Source organism: Cynara cardunculus (assembly GCF_001531365.2).
Source record: "Cynara cardunculus var. scolymus isolate 2C chromosome LG 8, CcrdV1, whole genome shotgun sequence".
Taxonomy (NCBI): domain Eukaryota; kingdom Viridiplantae; phylum Streptophyta; class Magnoliopsida; order Asterales; family Asteraceae; genus Cynara; species Cynara cardunculus.
The window spans coordinates 25,008,645-25,033,535 of NC_037535.1; the positions used below are offsets into that span (position 1 = coordinate 25,008,645).

The 24,891-nt window shown below is 37.1% G+C and overlaps 3 protein-coding genes across 3 annotated transcripts; 2 read left to right on the plus strand and 1 right to left on the minus strand.

Annotated features, from left to right (window-relative positions):
- The first annotated feature begins 1,787 nt into the window (after positions 1–1,787).
- On the plus strand, positions 1,788–10,159 carry LOC112516598 (proline-rich receptor-like protein kinase PERK15). The gene is given in 9 exon segments (XM_025123732.1): positions 1,788–2,136; positions 3,194–3,658; positions 3,661–3,720; positions 4,461–4,547; positions 4,666–4,736; positions 6,096–6,172; positions 6,319–6,463; positions 8,627–8,788; positions 9,693–10,159. Coding segments are annotated over 9 exon segments (1,656 nt in total). The 5' UTR covers positions 1,788–1,829; the 3' UTR covers positions 9,975–10,159.
- A 1,279-nt stretch (positions 10,160–11,438) lies between these two features.
- Positions 11,439–17,588, plus strand: LOC112517146 (ras-related protein Rab7-like). Its single transcript, XM_025124487.1, has 7 exons — positions 11,439–11,509; positions 11,750–11,776; positions 11,865–11,964; positions 14,094–14,240; positions 14,326–14,406; positions 14,931–15,076; positions 16,098–17,588. The coding sequence occupies exons 1-7, from the start codon at positions 11,457–11,459 to the stop codon at positions 16,171–16,173; spliced, it is 630 nt and encodes a 209-aa protein (XP_024980255.1). The 5' UTR covers positions 11,439–11,456; the 3' UTR covers positions 16,174–17,588.
- Positions 17,589–17,687: 99 nt separating this feature from the next.
- On the minus strand, positions 17,688–24,554 carry LOC112517144 (heat shock 70 kDa protein 15-like). Its single transcript, XM_025124486.1, has 10 exons — positions 24,469–24,554; positions 21,991–23,220; positions 21,659–21,889; positions 21,466–21,561; positions 21,162–21,359; positions 19,638–19,832; positions 19,120–19,266; positions 18,895–19,044; positions 18,690–18,820; positions 17,688–18,184 (listed from the first exon to the last, which is right to left on the minus strand). Exons 2-10 carry the CDS (start codon positions 23,158–23,160, stop codon positions 17,965–17,967), a joined length of 2,538 nt encoding a protein of 845 aa, XP_024980254.1. The 5' UTR covers positions 23,161–23,220; positions 24,469–24,554; the 3' UTR covers positions 17,688–17,964.
- Positions 24,555–24,891: the final 337 nt, after the last annotated feature.

A 24,891-nucleotide genomic window follows, 5' to 3' on the forward strand; every position in this document is an offset into this window, starting at 1 on the left:
GCAGTTAATTACACGAATTCAAACATAAAGCTTTAATAAGTTGTATTTACGCATATTTTACTTGCAATCTTGAATTTTAAGTAATATAAATTAATAAACAATATTTCATGTATAAAAAGTGATTTTTAAGAGTTTTTGTCAAATGTTTATAATATAGTATAGATAAATTAAGTTATAATTAAAATTAAATTAAAAAAGTTATACAGAAAATAAGAATTTTTAAATAGTTAATTTGATACTAATATCGATATATTTTTTTTTCAAAGTTTTATGATATTTTCAAATTTATATTTTATTCAAAAATAAAAATATTATTGTTTTTATCAAAACTATATAAAACCGTATTATATTGGCTGTAACAAAAAATAAAACAAAATATTAAAATCGAAATGTATCTCATTGCATTGCGCAAGTATTTTTCTAGTATATCTAAATACCCCAACCTGTACACGATAGTTTTTAAATGATGTATCATACGAGGACTTCACCAAACAAACAAAAATATATATAATACTTTTTTCGTCCCAAAAAAGTATTATCACTCGACTTCGCATCAAATACCTAAATTACAAGTTGTTTTGACAAGACAAATTTAAAAAACAAAACTTATGGATCATATTGTAACGGGTGCTAATACGCGTACACACAAGTTCACAAAAGGAACATGGAAACTGTTAAACTGTTATCAAACAGCTTTTGGCCTATCGTTAATTGAGCCTCTTGCTTTCTAGGAGATCAGAGGTTTCAGATATTACTAATGGGAAGGGTATGTGAGTTTATTTGTTGTATTTGCCGTATGTAAAATATCATATACTTAAAAAACATGAAACTGTTAAATGAACCATATTGCATGAAAGTAATTTTAGGAAGTTAGGGGTTATTTAGTAAGCGTTTACCGGATTATTTTATCTTATCGGATGAATATGACAAGTATCGAGATCTTTTTGAAAAAAGATATCTAAAAGTATTATTTGAAGTAAATTGTTTAAGAGTAAATTACATTTTTTGTCCTTGTAGTTTGCTAATAGTTTCGATTTTTATTTTTGTGGTTTACAATTTATTGTTATTTTCGTTCATAAATTAATCATCATCTTTAAGTATAAGGGGGCGTTTGGTGCAGGCAGATGAATGAAAATGAACATGAAAATGATAGAGAATGAAAATGGGAATGAATTTATTTCCCCTCAATTTAGTCTGGAATGAAAATTTGGGCTTTTGAAGGAATGAACCCATTATATTATAAAAAATAAACAGTTTTTTTATTTTAATTCCCATGAATTACTGCTTAATATCTCTTACTAAACACCCCCTAAGATGTCAAAACAGTAAGAAATTGTAAATTAAAGGGACCAAAACAACATAAATTGTAAAACATAAGAACAAAAATAATAATGAATTATAAATCATAGAGATAAAAACTTTAATTTTTAAACTACAGGGGCTAAAATTATAATTTTAACAAACCACAGGGACTAAAAACGTACTTTACTCTTTGATTAATTGTTGAGTTGAAATTGTTGGGTAGTGAATGGTAAATTGGAGAAAAGTTTAGGACCAATATGAAATATGTCGAAAGACAAAGGTTATAAATGAAAATATCCGCTACTATGGGGAATAATATGTCTGAAGTACTAGAAGTAGAATCCGCTGCGATGTCGTTTAGCCCCATTTCTCATGCTTTCAGCTTCTACAGCACTCCTGCCATCTTTCTTTCTCGATCATGTGAGAGAAATGCTATGTTTCCATTGAAAAGTGGGTTTTTTTGCTTTACTCTCTCTCTAGAATCATCATAACCTACACTACTTGTAGGTTTGGTGGCTCCGCCGCCGATGTCGTCGCCGGGTCCCGGAACTTCTCCGCCTTCTCCTCTTCCTCCGTCAGATAGCAACGTCACTACTCCTCCGACGACTACTTTTCCCCTCTTTCCTCCGACAAACGGAAGTTCGATCAGCTCTGAACCTACTCCTTCACCGCCTGGTCAAAGTCGATCTACTAATAACACTACATTGGTTGCGCTTGGAGTTGGAATAGGCATTGGAGGTGCAGTCGTGCTTGTATTTGTTGGCATTTTTGTTGTTTGGTACAAGAGACGGAAGAGACGGCGTCGTGCCTTAGCGGGTTTATCTGATCCAAAAGGTTAGATGTTACGAGGCTGTGTTGATTGTTTAGTTTTTGATTAACGATTTTTGCTATCTTGTCGATGTTTGATTAGCTTTTACCATCTACTTTAATGGCTGCTTTGGTGCTTGATAGCTGATACTTCCTCCTGTTTACTATTGATTTATGGATTTTTCGAACGTAATATTTTCATATCAAAAAATTGACATAGATTATCAATTTTGTAGTTGTTTTCTAGTTAGAAATAAATAACTTGAGTCGAATCTGGACTTCTTTTGGAGGGCGATGGCGTTAGATGGGTGAATCAAGTATCACTTGTTCGTTTCGCAACATTCACTCTGTGGAAGATGAAGTGATACAGTTCGGCTTTTGAGCTGGACCAACTAAATCTGAACTTCGTAGTTGATATAAAAATTTCAAATGCACTAAGATTCATGTAAGAAATGCTGCATATAGTTTATTGCGTGGTGGTATTGAGGATCAGATGGAGGATTGAATGTTATTTGAGTTTTAATGTAAATTAAGCTACACCATACATAGAGAGACATGGATGTAAAATTTTAACTTCCGGAAGGCAAGCCATATGCTTTGAGATCACTAACTAATTGATTATACGAAGAAATAGTAAACACCGTCAACCTTTTTTTTTGTTATATTACTGGGTAACTTCTGCATTCAAGTATCACTCAATCCCGTTTAGTCTTGCACATGTTAGAAAGTAGACTCTATAGTGGAACAACATAGTAATACTTTAAAAGACAGATTGAAGGATCCTGTTCATGGGTTGGAAACTACCGTTGATTTGGAACACTGACGGTTAACAGCTTGCAATCCTCATGTTGTTTCGGCACAAAAGAATAACAGTTCTCATGCACCATTCAAAGATTTATGGAGTCCCCAACAATGTGCCTCAATTAATACAGTTATTTGTAAATGATTTTTTTCCAATAGATTTGTCATAACTGTATTTTGTTGGGATGTAAAAATTAATACACATTCTCCTGTACCAACCATTTTGCAATTATGCGATCCTTATTTAGTTTATCTAATAATTTTATGGTTATGCTTTCTGTAGATGGCTTTGGGGGTGCACCTCAAAATTGGCAACACAATGCTCCTTCATTAAAGCAAAATATGAACGGATTGCCACCAAAGTTCAATAATTCACATGGCAATGCATCAAATTTTCAGTTATGTTCAATGGGTTCTTCCGTTCCTCCACCACTTTCAACAAGTAGTACGGGCTCTGAAAAGCCGCATCCACAATCAACAACTAACATGGGTTATGCAAATGGCAAGACCATATTTACTTATGAAGATTTAGTAAATGCAACAGAAGGCTTCTCACATGCCAATCTTCTTGGTCAAGGTGGTTTTGGGTATGTCCATAAAGGAGTCCTTCCAAGTGGGGAGAAGGTTGCCGTTAAACAGCTGAAAACCGGAAGTGGACAGGGGGAACGTGAATTTCAGGCTGAAGTGGCTATAATTAGTCGCGTTCATCACAAGCATCTTGTTTCACTGGTTGGATACTGCACGTCTGGCTTCAGAGGATGCTGGTTTATGAGTTTGTCCCCAACAACACCTTGGAGTTCCATTTACATGGTGATTGGAATCTTGTTCTAGAAATGTTGCAGGATATGCATGTTTGGCAAGCTTAAACCTAATTCACACATTTATTTGGGTAAAAGAACATTTTTAGATGAACAATAGAGCACATGATAGTTTGTTTTAGGAGAATATGCAAATATTAGTTTCTTGGACTTAGGAGCACAATAGAGAAGCTTCTCTTAAAGATCTCGAACTAGAAGTTCTAAAGCTAACCATGGACTAGGCAAATTTAGGTTTTGCATTCTCTCTTTGAGAACCCCTCCCCTCATTTTCTCTATTTTCTCAAAAAGGTGATATTTATATCCCAGGATTGTTTAATTATAGCAAGTAAAATGTGTTATGCACCAATATCATCATCCTCTTACATAATGTGCTTTTTAGGTAAGCATGTTATCTTTGATTTCAGTCATGCAGTGCCTAATTGCTTGCAGGTATTTTTCATGTGTCATGAACTCTTTGTAGTATAACAATCTGGATTTTCTTTATACCTCCCGTACCTATTAGCCAGCCTTCACCCATAGTACTGTAGCATGCCATGAATTCAAATGGTTGAAACAGCCTATTTAGATGCAGCCTTGCAGGCGTATGCCCAGCTTTAGACCATATAGACTTCACAATGGTTCAAGCCAAGGACCATTGCTGACTCCTTAGACTTCTACAAATTGGATATTGATGTTCCCTTTATTGTACACCCTGATAAGCAAGTCATTTCATGTGAAACTTTGACATGGCAGGAAAGGGACATAATCCTTTAAACTGGGATATGAGGATGAAGATTGCTCTAGGATCTGCAAAAGGACTGGCATATTTGCATGAGGACTGTGAGTTGTCAGTTGTAAACTATTCTTTTTTGTTTTATAACGATTTCAACTGTCGAGATTTTAGTTGAGATAACTTTCATAACAGATTCAGTCATCCTGGAAACAATTTACATTGCAGGTCAACCTAAAATCATTCATCGCGATATCAAGTCTGCAAATATACTTCTTGATAGCAATTTTGAGCCAAAGGTATAACTTGCTTGCGTCATAGATAGTTGAAGTCTTGATAGCTAAACTTATGATAGACTTGATCTGGGTTCCTAGTATGCATGTCTCTTTGAAAGGTGTTGTCATCTCATCTATAAATCCTGTTTAAGAGAAAACTGAGAGGTTAATGAATTGTGTGTATCACACTATCTGTGTTATATCAGTTATTTATTATTGAGCGTAAAATATCATCTTATTTGTTAGAAGCCATATCTTTCTTATTCATGCCCCCTGTCGCAGAGTATTGCAAAAAGGCCTAAATGCCATGTTATGTAAGCCTATGAGTTATATGGGTTGGCCTAGTAGCCATTGATTGGGATTACGTGTTGTGTAACAAGCCCAAAGATCGGTAGGTTCAGATCCCTCCAAATTAACAGGGGCCAATCCAGAAACTTTTGTGACTGGGGGCACACGGGTATAAAAGATTCCAAAACTGAAGAACCCACATTAACGAAAATGGTTTCAGGTTATTCAGTTTTTGGGTTAAATAGTTTGGTTACCAGAATAGAGATACCTTATATTCCGTTCGGTTTCCGTTTACATTTTACCATTTCAGTTAAACCAAATAACACGACTATTATTTTATATATTTATTTCTAGATTAGTTAGTTTGAACCTATGATACAATTAGCATCAAGTGAACTGGTTATCGAAAGAACAAGTGAACAATCACTGCATAATCACTTTTATTGAACAGAAATTTTTTAATAGCATAGAACAAACCCTAAAATTTCTTGTTTGATAGAAGTGATTGTGTGGTATTATAAATTTTCTGCCTTAAAGAAATGACTGTGCGGTGGTTGTTCACTTGTTTTTCGCTTAAGATAAACCAATTCACTTGTTGCTAACTGTTCTATTTGCTCGAAGTAATTCATCTAGAAGTAAAATATATAAAATATTAGTATCACTATTCTGTTTAACCGAAATAATAAAAATAAAACTGAAAAGCAGACCGAATATAAGGTATCCTTATTTGGTTAACCGAATAACCTGAAACTGTTGTGGTTCATGGGGGTTATTCAGTTCCAAATTTTTGACATGTGCCCCCAGTCAACAAAGTTTCTGAATCAGCCCACACCCAAAATGAATCCTCCTTCTAAATGTAATGGAAGACAAAATTGTCTGTCCTTTCATATGTTCATTTACTTTTTATTTTTCAAGACTGTATTAAGAATGCGAAATGCACCCATCAATTGCGGTGAATTTGTGACCAATTAATCTGCATGCAGTTTGTTCTCCAGGTTGTTGTCAGTATTGACCTTCACTTTTCAAACTTCCTCTACACTCATGGCTTGTATATTTTTAATGAAATTCTGTTGTGATGGACATTTTTTTATTCAGGTTGCAGATTTTGGACTTGCTCGATTCACTTCTGAAACAGATACTCATGTTTCCACCCGTGTGATGGGAACTTTTGGGTCAGATGCTCTCCCACTTTTTCTTATCATATCATATTAGTCACACTCTCAATGTGCCTAGCCTATTCTTCCCGTTTTCTTATAGTTATTATGAGTGCATAATTAATATAATATGTATTCGTGTACATGAATTCTTGCTTTTGCAGTTATTTAGCTCCAGAGTATGCTCTCACTGGAAAGTTGACAGAGAAATCAGATGTCTTTTCCTTTGGTGTCATGCTTCTAGAGTTGATTACTGGACGCCGACCCATTGATAAAGCTCAATTCTTGGATGATAACATCGTTGATTGGGTGAGTTATCCTTCTCTTCAATGGCAATGTTTTGGACTGCTTTGACTAGACCGTTGACCAGACTGGATTTTTTAGGACCGGTCTGGACCGCTCTGTGCCCATATCTAATTCTACCAAGTCCCATTATGACTTACTCATGGTCAGTCTCCTGTTTGAAATACACTTGTTTATCCTCCATATTTTATGGAAAGAGACTACACTTGTTCTTTCCTTAATGAAAGTTTGTCAAAGATTCAAGTGATCTAGATTTTAGCCTTTTTGGACAAGTTACTTTTAGTTGAGGCTTCAAAAGTGTGTTATAAGTTATAACCCTACAAGTGCAGAAATAGTTGAATCGCTAAATCGTAAGTGCAGGCATTAAATAAACCAGTTTGACATGTAACCAAATATAGGTTGTAAATTGTAATGCTTTTGGTAAATTGTGCTGTTATTAATTTAACATCATTTATTTCCACAGCTAAAATAATTATCTCAGCTCCTACTCGAAATAACTTGTTTCCTTTAGAATTTTTTATTACCGTTTTCAATGGCATGCATCTCATAGATGTCCGAAATTGCAGCTTCATTTAGGAATATGCATGGTTATGTCTGACTTGAAAATTTGCCAGAAAATAATTTTCTTATTACAAACATGTTTAATCATCTCATCTATGAATTGATATTATATATATATATATATATATATATATATATATATATATAGGGTTAGATTCAGGGGAAAACCGGAAAAAAATGAAAAACTGAGGAACACTCTAGCAACCATTCATCTGTACGGTATGTACATGTGCGTACTAGTAAATTATAAGTAATTTTCTAGCATGCACATGTGCATACCATACAGATGAATGGTTTTTAGGGTGTTTCTCAGTTTTTCATTTTTTAGGGGTTTTCCCCGGAACCTCCCTCTCCCCCCCCCCCCTCTCTCTCTCTCCCCCCCCCTCTCTCTCTCTATATATATATATATATGTTACAGCACTGTTCTTGTACCAGTATTGATGTATAGTTGTGGCATACGTCGTTGAATATTAGTGCATGGTCTTGATAATCTTTTACATATGATTTTCTTATAGAATGTGGTTGTAACGGTGATCTATAGAGCTCTCTGTAAGGATGCTTACCTCTTTACCTGCTAGGTTAAAGCCACGGGGACACAGCTTTCCTCCTTGACAATTTAGTCAATCTCAATGCTAGGTGGAAAGACCACTGATTATCACTACTTCACATTTATACAAATTCCTACATACAAGGACATTCTGTCACGCTTTATGGATCAGAGAAAGAATCAAACATTTCCTAACAAAAAGCATTTAAGCCCTAGGGGACGCTTATCAAATGCTTACGGGGTGTCATTTATCTTACTGAGTGAGCAAGATAGTGGCCGAGAATCTTACCCGGTAAGTGAAGGATAAGACTATTACCCGATAAACGATTAACAACAATCCATTTTGATGGCCGAGAATGTTACCCGATAAGGTAATTGAGGGTGGTGACTCTTGCTAATAAGCGCTTACCAGGTAAGCGTTTGGTAAATGGCCCCTGATAGAAAACTAATAAGCATAATGAGTGTTCAAGGATGGGCCAGATAGGACCTGATTTTCTTGCTAGTCTTACCTATATGTTTAAGTGGCTATATACATTAGTTTCTACTTCAATTACATGCTTTACCAGATAACATTGTCCGCTTACACACCATTGAATCGTTATTCTACCTGTTATATTAGCTATTGCACACACCTTTGCGTCTTGCACAATCCGGGGGTCTTCACGGAAACAACCTCTTGATCCTAGTGGCCAAGGTAAGGTCTGCTTGCATCCGGCCCCTCCCAAAACCTACTTTCGAGTAGAATATACTGGGTTTGTTTGGTTTGGGTGTTCAAAGATGCAAATGAGAATGCTTTTTCTGGTGTTCAAGTGGCCAAGGTAAGGTCTGCTTGCATCCGGCCCCTCCCAAAAGCCTACTTTCGAGTAGAATATACTGGGTTTGTTTGGTTTGGGTGTTCATAGATGCAAATGAGAATGCTTTTTCTGGTCTCATGTTGATGATACCTTGGATGAGATGATTCAGCCTCGTGCTTTTTTAGATTCTCTCTCGAGATGGGATTAAATTAGTTTAAAGCTTTAAAATAACATCGAAAAGGTAATCTTTTATGGTGACATTTATAGGCAAGGCCATTGCTAACTCAAGCGTTGGAGGATGGCGATGTTAGCTCACTAGTCGATGCAAGGTTGCAGGATGATTACGACTCTACTGAAATGTCTCGGATGATTGCTTGTGCTGCTGTTTCTGTACGCCATTTGGCAAGACGAAGGCCACCAATGAGCCAGGTACTTCTGTGCTAACATTTCCATTGTCACCCATTTATAATGGCCTTATCTGCGTTTGGTATGCTGGACATGACGGAACAAAAACTTGTTGTCCCACCAAAATAGGTGGAACAAAAATCAAGGAGATCATACAAGATTGTTAAATTACTAAATTACCCATATAAAATGAAACCCTAAAACCTTCTACAGTTCTTTCATTCCCCTGCCTACCTTACTCTCCTCTGTCCTTCCCGTCCGCTTGGTATGTGGGACAGGACATGGCAAATCAAAAACTTATTATCCCGCGTTTGGCGTGACACTAGACTGACATGAAAGGACTTGGTTGTCCCGCCTAGGGGTGTTAATGAGTCGAGCTTTTATGAGCTACTCGAGCTCGAATACAAACACTAAAGCTCGTTTGAGTTGATCATCGATTAAGTTTTTCGAGTCGAGCCACGGCGAACCGTTCAAACATACATTTTTTCGAGCCGAACATGTTCATATATTCATAGATCATATAATTGAAGTATAAATATTTTTAGGCCGAGTCAATAAACGAGCTAATCGATCTTGAGTACGGGTCCATAAACGAGTATCGAGCCAAACTCTTAACATTGAAGAAATATTCCGGCTCGAGCCCTACTTTGAAAAAGTTATTCTAGCTCAAGCTGGTAATTTTTTTCTAGTCGAGCTCGAATAGCCTACAATCCGACTCGATTCATTAACCCCCCTAGCCCCACCAAAACAGGGAGATGAGACAAGATTGGTAAATTACTAAACTACCCATATCAAATCAAAATCCTAGAACCTTCCACAATTCTTACATCTTGGCCGGTCCGTATACCAAACACAGATGTTTGATGAAAGGATCAACAAGTTGTTGAACAAACAAGATCAATAACATGTTTTATTCAACTTGGCGCAGATAGCTAGAGCCTTAGAAGGAAACCTGCCGTTAGAGGATTTAGACGAGGGTACGAAACCCGGACACAGCAAATTAAACGGTTCTCACGAAAGCTCGGATTTCGACACCGCACAGTACAGAGAAGACCTCAAGAAATTCCAAAAAATGGCATTCGAAAGCCAAAACAATTCGAGCGGATGGAGTGCACCCACCAGCAATTTTGGTCAGCAGCCATCTGGATCTAGTAGTGAGACCCACGATCTGGGCTCGAGTGCTGGAGTTCAGCAACGACCGACGGATTGAGAAGATGGATGCAAAAAAATGGCTCAAATTTTCTAACAAAATTGCATCCAGTTTGTAGTAGGAGGGTTAGTAGCCAGATTGTGTTTATAGAGAGATTTGTTATCATTGTACAGAAAGACTAAATTCAAGTTTATGGTTTGATTTGTTTGTTGAACAATGTAATGCTGAATTGGGAGTTTGGGACCAACATGTTTTTGTTTGTTATGTTCGCATAGCTGTTTATCGGATGCTTATCAGGTAACTTACCAACAATATTTCACCCGGATAACATTTTCAGTCAACAAAATGAATTGCTTGTAAGCGCATCTTACCCGATAAGCACTAATGCTAACTGGGTAAGGGGCCGTTTTACCAAACACTTATCAGGTTAAGTGCTTACCAAGTCGTGTTATCTCATCGGATGAATATGGTAAGGACCAAGAATTTTACCCGGTAATAGCGATACAAGGACCATGAGTCTTATCCGGTAAGTGAGGGCGACGACTCTTACCACAGTAAGATCCTTACCGGGTAAATTGTTGCATAGGATGTCGTTTTGGTGGACTAAAATCTTACTCGATAAGTAAATAATAGTGTTAAATTTTACCGGTAAACACTTACCGGGTAAGTGTTTGGTAAACGCCCCCTTACCGGGTAAGAATCTTGATGGCATGTCTCTTACCGGATAAGATTCTTTGTTCTTGTCATGTTCACCCGGTAAGGTAATTGACACTTGGTAAGTGATGAGTAAACGGTCCTCTATTTGATTGTATTTTTTACGGATGATAAACTTTACGCCCTCCTATGAGGGATGGTTTATGCCCATGCCACGAGCTCCGTCTCATCTAATCTTGTATTTTAATTAATTCAAAAGTGTAATACTTACATATTTTCCTAAAAAAAAATTTATTTTTATTGTAAAACTGTTTGTTTTTTATTTTTATTATGGACATTTATTTTGGAACGAAATAAGTATTAAAGTTAGAGATACGTTGATTCATTTGTAGGAACATGTTCATTTAGAGACCGTTTACTTGGTAAGTGGTTACCAGATATTTTTACTCGTAGGATACACATGACAAAGATGAAGAATCTTACCAGATAAGAGTGATGAAGAACCTTACCCAATAAATGAATACGAAGACTCTTACCCAGATAAACACTTACCCGATAAATTGTTGCATTCAATATGTTTTGATGTACTAAAATCTTACGCATCAAAATAAATTATAGTATTGACTTGTATCGATAAGCACTTACCGGGTAAGCATTTGGATAACCCAAAAATGTGTTCCTAAAATATTTTTTATTTTTTATTCAACTTCAAAAATCAAATTTCTATATCTTTTGATGTATTTATTTTTTATATTTAATATTTTGCCGCGTGTTCTTCTGCATTTCTAGAAACGAGAGTGCAGATTCTCTTCTTTCTCTACGTCCCTACGCCATAGATACACACACAAACACACACATTGCTGTTTGTGAAGATAGATCAATGTAATTATGGCTTCTCGAAGGAGAATGCTTCTCAAGGTCATCATCCTCGGAGACAGCGGGTACGTTCTTTCATTAATTTGATTTTCATCTCAGTTACAAGATGATCAAATTGAAAAACAAGAGGATAAATTAGAGGAATCTGAGGTTTTCCTATGCTCGTTTTCAAAATTTAAATCATGTTTATCGGAGAAATATATTTATTGAATGTGTGATTGGACGACGGATATCTCGTAGAAGCGTTCCTCGAATTAGATTCAGGTTTTTGTGCTAATCTAGGTTCATTTGATGATCCGTTGTAGGGTTGGGAAGACGTCTCTGATGAACCAGTAAATTCTAATTACTTATTTCTTTTTTTTTTCCACAATGTCCATGTTTTCTGGATTCTGATTTTGTTCCATTGAATGGTTCGGACAGGTATGTGAATCGTAAGTTTAGCAATCAGTACAAGGCAACCATTGGAGCTGATTTCTTAACAAAAGAAGTTCAGTTTGAAGATAGGCTGTTCACACTGCAGGTGAGATGAATCTTCCAGTCCAAGGCCACCATTGGAGCTGATCCCCCTTTGTTACTGTGTCTGTATGACATTTTTGTTTGCGTGTGTTTATGTTGCCATTGGTTATAGACTTATAGGCCGCAACTTTAACATACAGAGTGACATATGCGATGGAGGAGATCACTTAATTACAAGTAAAAATGTGGTGTCTTGGTACATACGGTTTGATGTGTGAGTCCTAGAGTTGGTGAAACAATTAGGAGGTGATTAGCATATTTGATCAAAAATGTAATTCTGTCGCACCCAGTTGTGTGGTGAGTTCTTGTATTCAACATAATAAAACCTAATGAGTCAATACTAAATGATCAATACAACTCCTCTATAACATTAAACTAAATCCAAAAGCACATCATCCCAAACATTTTATGTTCTACAGGGGACATAGCCACTTTGAAGATTGAACATCAACTTTGCCAAACACACCCATAGCCATCTTACAAGATAATCAAAGCTCTACGATGAAGATTATATATAATCAATGGAACTACCATGATAAGTGATTAAACATGTATATTGCATTATATAAACATAAAGAGCTCTATCCTAGATATAATTGCAACAAATGGTTATTCTTTTTCAACACCATTTGTTGCAACAAAAGGACTTTGAGAATATTGGATTTGACAAGTGGAATACTTTTTCAGGAATTGCTAAACAACAAGGACTATTGTAAAAAATAAGAAATCCAGATTGATAGTGGTGAGAACCCAAAAGTTATTTTTTTTCTAAACGAGAGCTTACATGGAAGAGGAAAAACTTGCTGAAAATGGAGGTGCATCAGCTGTAGCATGAAGAGGAGATGTCACTTGCTTATGTGGTCAACTATTGAAACAACTAATTTGGTTAGGAAATTACTTCCTCAATATAAAAAAGAGGTTAGAATGCTTGTTTATAGATCTATGCTTCATCTGAGTGGTCTTGTATTTTGATCCATCACCTCGGGTCATATGGTTTTGAATAAAATTAGGAGGACATTCCTTAGAGAAGCCGAGCAAAAGGGAGACAATAGGCATTAGGCTATGGTACAACAATAAAGCACATTATTTGATCAAACGAGTAGTTATCCCTTACATTCAGTTGTGTTGTGATTCCATGTATCTATTTTAGGAATTCCTTATCTTTATCTCTAAGGCTCTTAACACAAAACTTTTGGCCAAATATGAGATCAGGTGTGACGTTTCTAACATTGAGAGAAAGAAAGAAAGCAAGCACATGAGTACTCTTTCATAAATGGTTCTATAAGGTTGTGGTTTTAGGACTGAATGGAAGCCTTTTTCCAGTTAATTTTTGAAAATTTGGTTGATCTGATTCTGATCATGTAGAATCTTAGTGCATTTGAGTAAGGAGGCTGAACTGATTGTTCAAACCTTATTAATGCGAGAGGAGAAAGTTGGCTATTCAGTTTGGGGTATTATAAGAAAATAACTTGATCTGGTATGTCAATTAAAGCGTACATTTCTTCCATGCATTATGCATGGCAATGTTCAGGACCAGGTGTGTACCTAAGCTCCAAGTGGGGTCCTGTCCACCCATTCAACTTATTTTCATAAGTAGAATTTTTTTGGGGTATGAAAGTGCACCCGCTAAACTTTGAAGGGTGCTCGAGAATATTAAAAAATACAATGAACATCAATCAATAGACGAAGAAAGTCGATTGAAATCAACCAAAAAACAGAATCCCTTGAAATCAACCAAAGAACTTAAAGAGTTCCATGGAACTGTGGAGTTTGGCTAAAGCACATTGGAAGATTTTGCGGGCCTTGATCCACCTTAAAAGTGCACCTCCTCAGCGAAAATCCTGGGTCCGCCACTGTTCAAGACGTGTTATTAGTTAAAAATCAGATCTTTCACTCTCTCCAAAGCAAACCAAACGAACCCACTAAATCCCAAATGGATTAGGGTTTGGGAGAGTAAAATGTACGCAGACCTTACCTCTACCCTAAAGATTGGTGAATAGTTTTTCTGTAAAGACCCCCAGCTTGCTAAGAAACAAACTTGGGCAATGAAGAGTCCTACTTTGAGCTAGAGATGGTACTAGGGTTTCTTCCTTTTCATTTGAAGCTGATAATTTTGTTTTATTATTTTTTGAGATATGGGACACTGCTGGACAAGAGAGGTTTCAGAGCCTCGGTGTAGCCTTCTACAGGGGCGCTGACTGTTGTGTTCTTGTATATGATGTGAACGTCATGAAATCATTTGACAGTCTCAACAACTGGCGCGAGGAGTTTTTGATTCAGGTGATTGCAGATTCAACTATGTTACAGTTAATTCAATATTTTGCATGCCATTTGCTAAACTAACTTTCCGTGACTGTGTTTTCAGGCGAGTCCATCTGATCCTGAGAACTTTCCTTTTGTCTTGCTCGGGAATAAAATAGACGTTGATGGAGGCAATGGTCGAGTGGTAGGTTGACCTATTGTCCTCATGGAATTCCTCCCTACTACTACAACAAAATTAAAATTGGTTTTACAAGACGTAAAAAATGTCTAGATTTCCTAATAGATGCTTCATAGGACTTAACTTATAGGACCAAACAGTTGTACGTCTAAATAAACGTGTTACAATATAATGTTAAGACGTGGTTGGCATCCTAACAAGTCTTTTAGGACACTTTATAAAAGTGTCCTATTATTTTTTAGTACTTACTCTTTTGAGAATTGTCTTATGAACAGAAATTTGTACAGGACACTTGCTTTTTTAAGACATTTATCAAATAATCTCATAAAAACTAACGTGACGTTTTATTTCAAAATTGTCCTAAAAAGCGTCCTATCAATTTATTGTAATACATTTACATAGGACACATCATTGTTTGGTCCTATGAAGGAGTCTATTAGTACATTTAGACATTTTTGGCATTCTATAAAAGCGATTTTGCTGTACTGTATCGACATGTTCATATAGCCCTCTACACCTTTTGATTGCAGATTTCTAAAAAGAAAGCAAAAGCATGGTGTGCCTCCAAGGGAAACATACCTTATTTTGAGACCTCAGCAAAAGAAGGAATCAATGTGGAAGCTGCTTTCCAGTGTATAGCCACAAATGCTCTCAAGACTGAACCGGAGGAAGAAACGTAAGTTCTACTCGTCTGCAGTCTTACTCTATGATTCCTGATCCGATAAGAGCCAAATTTCCAAAATAAGCTCTCAAAATTATCCATGAGTCTTTAATTAATCAAGAAGCAGTCTTAGAACCATGGCTTATAACTTTACCTTCCAAATCTTTTTTGCAAGTCAGATGTTGCCTCGTGAGGCAGAAGGAGATTTGTGTATATATACCCCTAAACCCTAGTTCCAGGTTCTCTTAGTTTTTCCAACCTTGCAAGTATGCTATTGTTTCTAGACTCGTTTGTTGTACAATAGTGTTAGATTTTCTTTCGGTAGTTATAGTTGTCTGCATTGTGCTGTGTTTCCTGTTCCCTTGTTTGTGTGACAATTTTCCCTTGTGCCCAAATGCTTTTTCTGTTTGCTTGTTTGCACACACTATTATCTGCAGCTTGCTCACTTGTTCTTTTATTCATTTGTTCTGCAAGCCCAGAGTCTTCACAGCAACAGCCTCTCTCCTCTTTTCTTAGGGTAGATGTAGACTTTGCATACATCCCCCCACCCCACCCACCAGCCCAATCCTACCTATGTGTGAGATTTATTGGGTCCTTTTGGTTTTGGTTTACCCTACTTCCGTCCAGGTGGGATATGTGTGGTTTGTTTTTGTTGGTATGTCGGCAACATCTTATGTATCATGATTGTTCTAAAAGGCTCGTCGCAACAGCCATCGTGGCTCAAGACTTGTGTCTCACACCATGTTAAGCCTATGGCACTCCATGGCCTAATGGTGCAGTTTCTTTAACACAATATTTGATTTTCTTACCTTTTTAATGTCATATTTGTTGGTTTTGGATATAAAACTTAATTTAGATTGTTTATTATCATTGAGTAATAGTAGAAAACATATGTTAATATAAAATAACCGTATATGATATAGAGATTTGTCGCCATAAGTCACACCTTGAAAAACGGTGTGGCCTCGCCGCCATGCCACAACTCACGCCGTTTAGAACCTATCATGTTCCAATGTGTAAGATCTTGTGATTATAGTTACAGGTATTTTCCGGAGACGATTGATGTGAGCGGTGAAGGGCGCCATCACAGGTCTAACGGATGCGAATGTTGAACCAGAAGCGAACGGGTTTCTCATCATGAGGCATGCTGGTATTTACCCGTTTTCATTGATATCAAAATTCTTGATATAGATTTTATTCTGATGAACCCCATTACGTGTTCTATTAGAATTACCAGATGAAATCACCCTTAGATTCTTGGCTTAACAAATTTCTTGTTTATTTGATTTGAGTTAATGATAATAATGTATTGGAGTAATTCCTCAGGCAACAATACATCTAATGGTTATAACAATGCTCTAATAACCATTTGTTGTATATTTTTTAGAGTCCTTCGTTGCTAGACTTGACCATACGTTTAGTACGCAGTATAAGACAAGACATGACAGAACAAAAACTTATTCTCACATTTAGTGTGTTAATAGAATAGGACAGGAAATGGACTTAGTGGACAGAAATGCAGACGAAAATATGTGGAACAAATATCAAGGAGATTAGACAAGATTGGTAGGTTACAAAACTATTCTTGTCAAATTAAAACCCTAAAACTTTCAACAATTCTTTCCTCCTCACACAAATCAATATCAAGACACTGCTTTTTATATACACAATACATAATTTGACCTGATTCTGACATAAAAAAGATGCATATAACATTATCCTTTAATTATTACAAGTATCATGAACATTCTACACAATTCAAAGAAGGGTAGGCTAAATGCATCCCTGCCTAGTAATTTCCTTCTTACACATCAACATCAAAACTCACTTTTTGCATTTTCAATGTATAATTTGACCTGATTTGGACATTAAATGAGGTGCATATAGCAATGCCCTTCATGAAACTTTATACAATCTTGGATGATGTTTTTCTTGGTTGCGTCGGGGTGGCAATTGTGTGAAAAATCAAACTCGGAAGAACTTGAACCGTAGCATTCTCCTTCGGCTTCTTGTGATGCATAGTCATGGATACCAGTTCTTGTTTCTTATTTTCTTTCATGTGAAACCATCTTACTCTATCTCCTTTGAACCAATGATGGATAGTAATTGCGTTGCATGTAATAGAAGAATTTGTAGAAAATGAACATCAATTTCTTCCCTTTCTCAAATATCCCAAGGAAAGCAAAATACTCGTTAAAAAATAAGCCAATATGAAAGGGAGCATTACCAAAACAAATGACTTAAAGAGACTGGTTGGTTGGTTTTCATTCACATGTTGTATGGATAAAGCATTTTTCCTATGAAAAATGCTTCCTTACAAGCTTACTGAATAAGCCATTTTTTATATCAAAAACCCATTACTGTTTTCATACATAACTAACCAAATAAGCTGTGGAGCCCATTAAGCTTATTAATACACTCCAAGATTGCCATATTAAAGAGACTAAGCGCAGCTGATTAGTTGCCATTTCTCATAGATCCATAAAAGACATGAACCCAGATGAACGATCCCTTAAGGATGCACCATCTCAATTAACCTGTACCATCCAGAAATACACCGTCGGAGGAACCTCAAACCTTAAGACACAGCAAAAAAACATCAGGAATCCTAGAAGACAAGTACGACGCATGAAAGGTAACATCCACCAAAATTCATTCAGTTTCAAATGCATCCCAGAATACCCTCTTTAACAAACCCTCAAAAGTCGAAAGGATCTCTACACCTCTAAACCTTAAAAGACAAATAATTTTTAACCAAGATGGATCTAACAAAATAGACCAGAGGACCACAGAGTACCAGTCAGTCGGTCAGTGACCCCCTTTTCCCCCCACCGAAATTGACCTATATTCACCATTATACAAATCAAACACACCCACCAGACGGAAAACGAAATTAAAACACATCATGCACCACCCTCAGGCTTCTCCGTTTCCATAGCATCAGAAGTCGTATCGTTGTTCTCTGCATTTGGGTTTGGGTTCGTTGAATTCTCCGATGACGGCTGCTGCTGCTGCTGCTGCTGCTCCTCACCTCCCTGACCAGGTGCAGGTGATGATGGTGTCTCGGGAGTTGCTGGCTTTGGTGGGGCAGGCTTTGGTTTCGACATTATTGGCCTGCAGACCCTGTAAAAGAAATCTCTTTTCAGGTTAATGTTCTCCAAATAAACATCATCAAAAACCACTGTCCTAAAAGGCTCGCCGCAACGGCCACCATGGCACGTCGCCTCAAGCCACGTTATGGCCTAATGCGCGGTTTTTGTAACACGATATCTGATTTTTCTTACCCTTCTATTGTCTTATTTGTTAGTTTTAATATATACCTTGGTTTAAATTGTTTTTTATCATTACCTCGTTGAATATTAGTAGAAACATATTTTTGTGTGTGTATATATATAAACACTATTATATACAATATAGAGATTTGCCACTATAAGCCATGCCTTGAAAAACCTCATGGCCTCACCGTGGCTCCTAAGGCTTGAGGATGGCCTCGCCGCCCCTCACGCCATTTGGAACCTTGCCGATAAACCAAAGGACATATAGTGAAACAATCAACCAGAAAGAGAAGTTGATTGCAATGGTTTTCCATTTACTGATAGGATACACACACACACACACATATACATACCTGTCAAGTGCCTCTGCTTTCTTTCTTATATCAGATGACAAAAGAACCGGATCAGCATGCTTGGGAAGCGACTCCTGAAGTTGCATTTTCTCTTTTAACCAATTTTCAGCTTCTGAACACTCGCTCAAGACCTGAAGGAAACTAGCCAAGTTAGGATAAAAAATACCAAAAATGCATAAAAATAAGAATTTTAGATAACAATCACCTTCTGTTTCTCACTCAAGTCGATGTGTTCATACTTCGGATCACCAGATGCTGCAGCCTGAATGTAAGCAGTAATAAGACCACCCAAATGATCAACAAATGATCCTCTTTCCGAGTGCTCCTTATAACGTTGTTCAATGGGATCACCTTGCTGCAAATGTTTTTCTAGTGTCAAATGTGTATCTTTAAATATTAAATGCAAAAGATACGAATCATAGATGCAAACCTTCTTCAGCTCATCAAGTTTCGCAGTATACACGCCTTTAGTTTCGTCTTCCCCATCTTCATATAACCAATCTTCAGTTTCTTGAAGCTTGGCGATAAATCCTTCCCTCTCTGAATCCATAACAAATTCTTGCAGCTTATCATGAAGCTGGAAAACAAGAGAGCTTGTGAATCATCGTGTCCTAGTACAAATACTATCGTATCATTAAGTAACTAAGGGCATGCTTGTTAACAGCTTAACGAGCTTAATGGGACTCGCAACTTATTCACTCGGCTACATGACTGTTTGGTAGTGACTTAATAATATATTATTCAATAAGCTTCTTCGGGGAACTTTATGCAGAAAGCCAAAAAAATTCCAAACCTGCTCCCCCTCCAATTAAAAAACACTTATTTCATCTATGAAACAACCCTCCCAAATAAAAAGTCATCCCAATCTATACAGACTATTAAATCCACATTTACAGTTCTATCCATACAAGACTTAAGGGAAAACCAACCAAACAGCCCCTAAATTACCTTGTTCCTCATGTCATACACATAGGCTTCAACAGCATTCTTTTTGTCCTTAGTTTCTTCCATGACGCGGTCCTGCAAGGCCATTTCAAACTCCTTTTCCACAGCTTTCTGCACATCTGCAGGTAGCATTCCCCCATGAACCAACTCTGAAACAGGTATGTTGGATTTTTTGACCTTCTTCTTTGGAGCTTCCACCTGCACAGCATAATAACACAAAAACTTGCTATAAATTCTACATCCACAGAGAATGTTCAAGTTACTCCATGGCACCACAGCAAGTCATGACCCCATGTCAACCATCTGAAGTACTCTACACGTCATTGTATATATCTGATCTACTTGTTTTATCAAGAGGGAGCTTTTTTTATTACTAATGTTTGTTCATCTCAAAGCTTAATTTAAGGAGGAGTTTATCTTGTTTAATAAGTCTGGATTCATAGTATATCCAGAAACAATTTCTCTGAAAGACTCAAGTCTGAAGAATTTGTAACTCTGCATCAACTTAAATCTGGATGAACTAAATCTAAATACACTTAGCTCTGAATTCATCTACAACAAGTTGTCTGCATTTAATTTGAAGACGTACTTGAACCTTATAAAGAAAAATATGAAATACCAATGAACACAAAGGCTATGTTCCGCAGACTAGCTGAAGGCTGAAAAGCTATCTTAGTTGTTGGTTAACAAGCTAGTTGTTAGGCCATGTTCAGTTATTCCAATTCTCTTCCAAAACATAAGTAGTCCTTCCGTTTTTAGTCTTTAATATAAAAAGGTGGATCTTTTAATTGGTGATCTTGTCAGATAAATACTTTTCCGCTTTTATTCGTATTTGAGTAAAAGAATTCTTGGAAGCATAATATTCCACAAAATAGTTGTTTGACTTGAGACCTAATCTACCAATCATGTAAAAGGAGTCGAATCTAACTCCAACAGCTACTCTATTTTAGCAATTCTATCATCGACTATTTTATCAGACGTTAACATCTCTAAAAAAAATACTAAATCCAACTCCAACAGCTACTCTATTTTAGCAATTCTATCATCGACTATATTATTAAAATATTCAATACATTTAATAAAATATTATTTCTCTCGTACACATTTAGTCTCAATGTCTCCTATTGGCAAGAAAGAATTAAATATTAAATTTCAATGACTCCTATTAGGGATTCTCCAAATTGGAGATTTCTACCCTCTTCTCTCTCTATTTTAGCATACAGCATAACTGTTGGAGCAAAAATATACCCTAAATTTCCAAAATCTCTATTTTAGCATAGCTGTTGGAGACTTGGGGATGCTCTAATACATTAGAAAATCAGGGAAAGAGATGAGTGAAAAAGACTAGTGATTAGATTTTGCCTAAATATAAAGATCAAATTCAAAACCAATCACTTTTGACTGGTAGATGATCAATAATCATCATAAATTTTTACCAGCACCACCAATATGTTTAGATGTTAACATAGAGAACTTTATGCAACCAAGGTGCTATTTATGCATAAGTGTAATCCACGTTTTACTGACCTTAACATCAGTCTCCATCTGAACTGGGTTATCTCCTGTTTCTGGAGCACCATTCTCAGCCCCGGGGGCATCTTGCATATTTACATCAGTCTCGTTGGTAGAGGGCACATCAGGTGGAGGTTTATTCATATCCATCATTATTGTTTCCTTTGATGGTTCTTTTGTAACTGGAACTTCAACTTCCTCTTCTTCAATAAGCTGAAATGGCATAAAGCAATCACAAACATCTTATTACATTCAGTCATTCACACACTAATGACCAACAAACCCAAAAGTCTGATTAGTCCCGAACTCCAAAACCCACCTGTGCAGACTCGACAGAGACAATTCCATGCAGATTCAAACGAGCTTTCACCTTGACCTTGGCACGGTCACCTTTTGATGATTGGAAGGGACCAATCTGCAAATCATTGTCAACATAAAAGTTTTAAGAAACGATCATAATTTTAAAACAATTTGAAAGACTCGAATCTTTTTAACATGTGAGCAACTTTTACCGTGTAAGTACTGATCTTTTGTGGTGCTTGCAATTCACTGACATCCGCATATTGCACATCTACTGTAAATGTGCCAGACCTGTAGAAAGTCAGAGCTTTCACACTGGGAAACGGGTTTCCTTTTGGGAAAACAATTGTGTTCTGCTGATTGTCCACATTTCCTCCATTTTGGGAATCTTGTGCAGCACCTTTCCATGTCAAAGCGATGGGAAAAGGGAAGCTCTCTTGGACCTTCAAAAACAAGAAGTAACCCGAATTGGAGGCTTTAAAACAGTACAAATCAAGTCAAACCCAAGGTTATCCACACATCACAAAAGGTGCATAAATCATACCTGGAAGTCTCTAACTTTAAAAGTAGGGCTAAGAATAGCACATTCCAAAGCACAGCCTTTAGAAACACACTCGCTTGCATTCATCGTTCGCCGTGGCTCCTTCCCGAAAAATTCTGTCAAAATCTTGATCATGGCAGGTACCCTAGATCCCGAACCAACAACCTCTACAGCATAAATATTATCCACCGTGAGTTGAGCCTCTAAAAGGGCCTTCTCCAGAGGTTTCTTTACACGTTCCAATATAGGAGCACTAATTTGTTCAAACTCATCTCTCTTTATAAAACCTCTAACATCCTTCTCATCCATCAAACACTCTATGTTCAAAGGTGCCTCGGGATTTGCACTGAGTACCTTTTTCAGCTTTTCACAACCCGCACGAAGCCTGAGAGAGGCCTTTGCATTCTGGTACACATCAATTTTGTACTCTACCTTGAATTTTTCAGCAAAGTACTGGAATAAAACCTCATCAAAATCTCTCCCTCCCAGGCAACGGTCAAAAGAATGAGCCAAGATCTTCAGTTGGCCTTTCTTGAAACCTGCTATGCAAACCTGCATGCTAGCATGCCCAATATCGACAAAAGCTACATTCAGCTGCTCATTCTCAGGCAAATCGGTCTTGTATATCCCATAAGCTAGAGCAGTTGCGGTCGTTTCATGCATCAATCGCAGGGGATGCAAACCCGCTATATTAGCTGCATCCATAACAGCCCTTCTTTGAAGATCAGTAAAATAAATTGGTATCCCGATGCAGCAGTCCACCACTGATGCATTCAAATTCTTCTCCGCAATCGTCTTCATATTTGAAAAAACCATTCCCATAAGCTGGGTCGGAGTAAATGACTTTGTTTCCCCTAGATATCGTGCATGTATCAGTGGAAAACCATCAGGTCCTTCAGTCACGGAAAATGGCAACACTTTGAGATCCTGTTGCAACTCAGGATCAGAGAAACGACGGCCTATCAACCGCTTAATTTGAGAGATGGTGTTTTTCGGGTTCATCATACTGGTTGCGGCACCAGCTGTTCCAAGAAAACGCTGTTTTTCACCAAAACACACRAGAGCAGGAGTYTCRCGCTTYGACTCATCRTTRAGAACAACRTCAATTCCCCTTTGCCTRGCAACTGCCACAACACAACTCTCGTTCCCCAGATCAAATCCCACCACGCTCATCTTTGCTGAGTTGTGTAAATTGTTTACTCAATTAGGTTACCCTATTCAGCAGGAATCAACCTGAAACGACATAAAATAAGTACAAGTCACATGCCAATTTGAGGCAAAACCACGTCACCCGTAACGCATACAGATAAGTGTTTGATTTAGTAAACATTAAAATCTAACTAAGTTAACATGGAAAGGCTCTAATCGACCTATAATGCCTTGCTGTTTTGGAACAATTCTTCGCGAAGTATGAAGAGATTTTGCAAAATCTATACCAACCACCAAAACAGTGTTTAATCTTGGGTAAAAATTTGAAAAACATAGGCCCTTTTGCGAATTGCATTATGATTCTTGAAATGGTTCGCGAACTTGAGGCCCTTTTGTAACAAATCTGATCAATTGGGCTACTTTGTGTAATGGCCCATCCAACATCCGCCACTTTTGCGATCATCCCTTTAATAAATACTATTTCAGTTTTTTCTCTTCAAATCATAGAGATTTAGCAGGTCTTGTGGTCGAGTATTCTTGCAGTGTTATAAACAAAGATACACTTTTCACTTTTAAATTGTTGAATATTGAATTTAATGCATTAGTGGGCCGTTTACCAAACGCTTACCAAGAATCTTACCTGGTAAGAGGAAGACAAAGGACCAAGAGTCTTGCCCGACAAGTGAGGCAACAAACTCTTACCATGGTAAGCGTTTACCATGAATCTTACCCGGTAAGAGCAAGACAAGGACTAAGAGTCTTACCTGATAAGTGAGGGCGAAACTCTTACCATGGTAAGCGCTTACAAGGTAAATTGTTGCATACGATATCAATTTGGTCGACTAAAATCTTACCGAGTGCATAAATGACAGTGTTAAATTTTACCGGTAGGCGCTTGCTTTGGTAAACGGCCCCTTAGTGTTATAAACCTAGACGGACTAATCAAGTTTCGGTCCGGCTTTGGACCAGGCTGAGCAGTGGCTTGGGCTCAGGCGTTTTTGTGAATCTCTGGTTAAGCAATCATCTAAATAATGCATTGGCCCTACTACCACTATAGCCCTAAGTAATGCATCAACGACAACGACAACAACAACATTCAGCAATTCAAAACCTAAAAATGGATCTCTGTTTACAACACTCAAAAACCTGCTAAATCTGTAGGATTCGAACAAAAACTGAAATGGTAGCACATACGAAATCCAATCGAAGCACAAGTAAGTAAAGAACAGTAAGCATAATAGTTGGATTTAAAATCTATATAAAACAAGAAAATGGTAAGAATAGTCGTAAAAATGAAACTGGATCTGATAAAACCATAGATAAGGATCGTACCTTGGGGAGGAGGAAATCGTGTACGTGCTCTGCTTCCAATTACTTTGGTAAAGTCGTAAGAAGAAGAAAGGGGTTTATGTTGAGTTTTTCCAAGTATCCTTTAGGAGCTAGATGTCTCCAGAAATGACCTTCTAGAAACATCTTTTCTTCTTTTGGGCCCTGTTTGGGTATTTGGCCCAATCTTTAACTAGTTTGGGTTTTGTTTATGGCCCGCCCCCATTAAATTACAAATGAAATTTGAGATTTTCATGCTCAAATGAAATTTAGGGTGGTTTGTTTATCTTTTAATAGTTTTATTAAAAGATAGTATCTGGATTGTTAAGAGTTAAATTGTGTTTGATAAAAAAAAATCTGTTTTTTAATTGTTCTAAAACTCTCTGAATAATTTTGTATTTTGGGCATTCCTTAACCATTAAGCGCCAT

Excerpts from the sequence above, each read along its gene's own strand:
- LOC112517146 (XM_025124487.1), top strand. The coding sequence starts at position 11,457 with ATGGCTTCTCGAAGGAGAATGCTTCTCAAGGTCATCATCCTCGGAGAC. Across the intron at positions 11,777-11,864 it reads AAGACGTCTCTGATGAACCA|GTATGTGAATCGTAAGTTTA; the intron begins GTAAATTCTAAT and ends TGGTTCGGACAG. Across the intron at positions 15,077-16,097 it reads ACTGAACCGGAGGAAGAAAC|TTACAGGTATTTTCCGGAGA; the intron begins GTAAGTTCTACT and ends TTGTGATTATAG.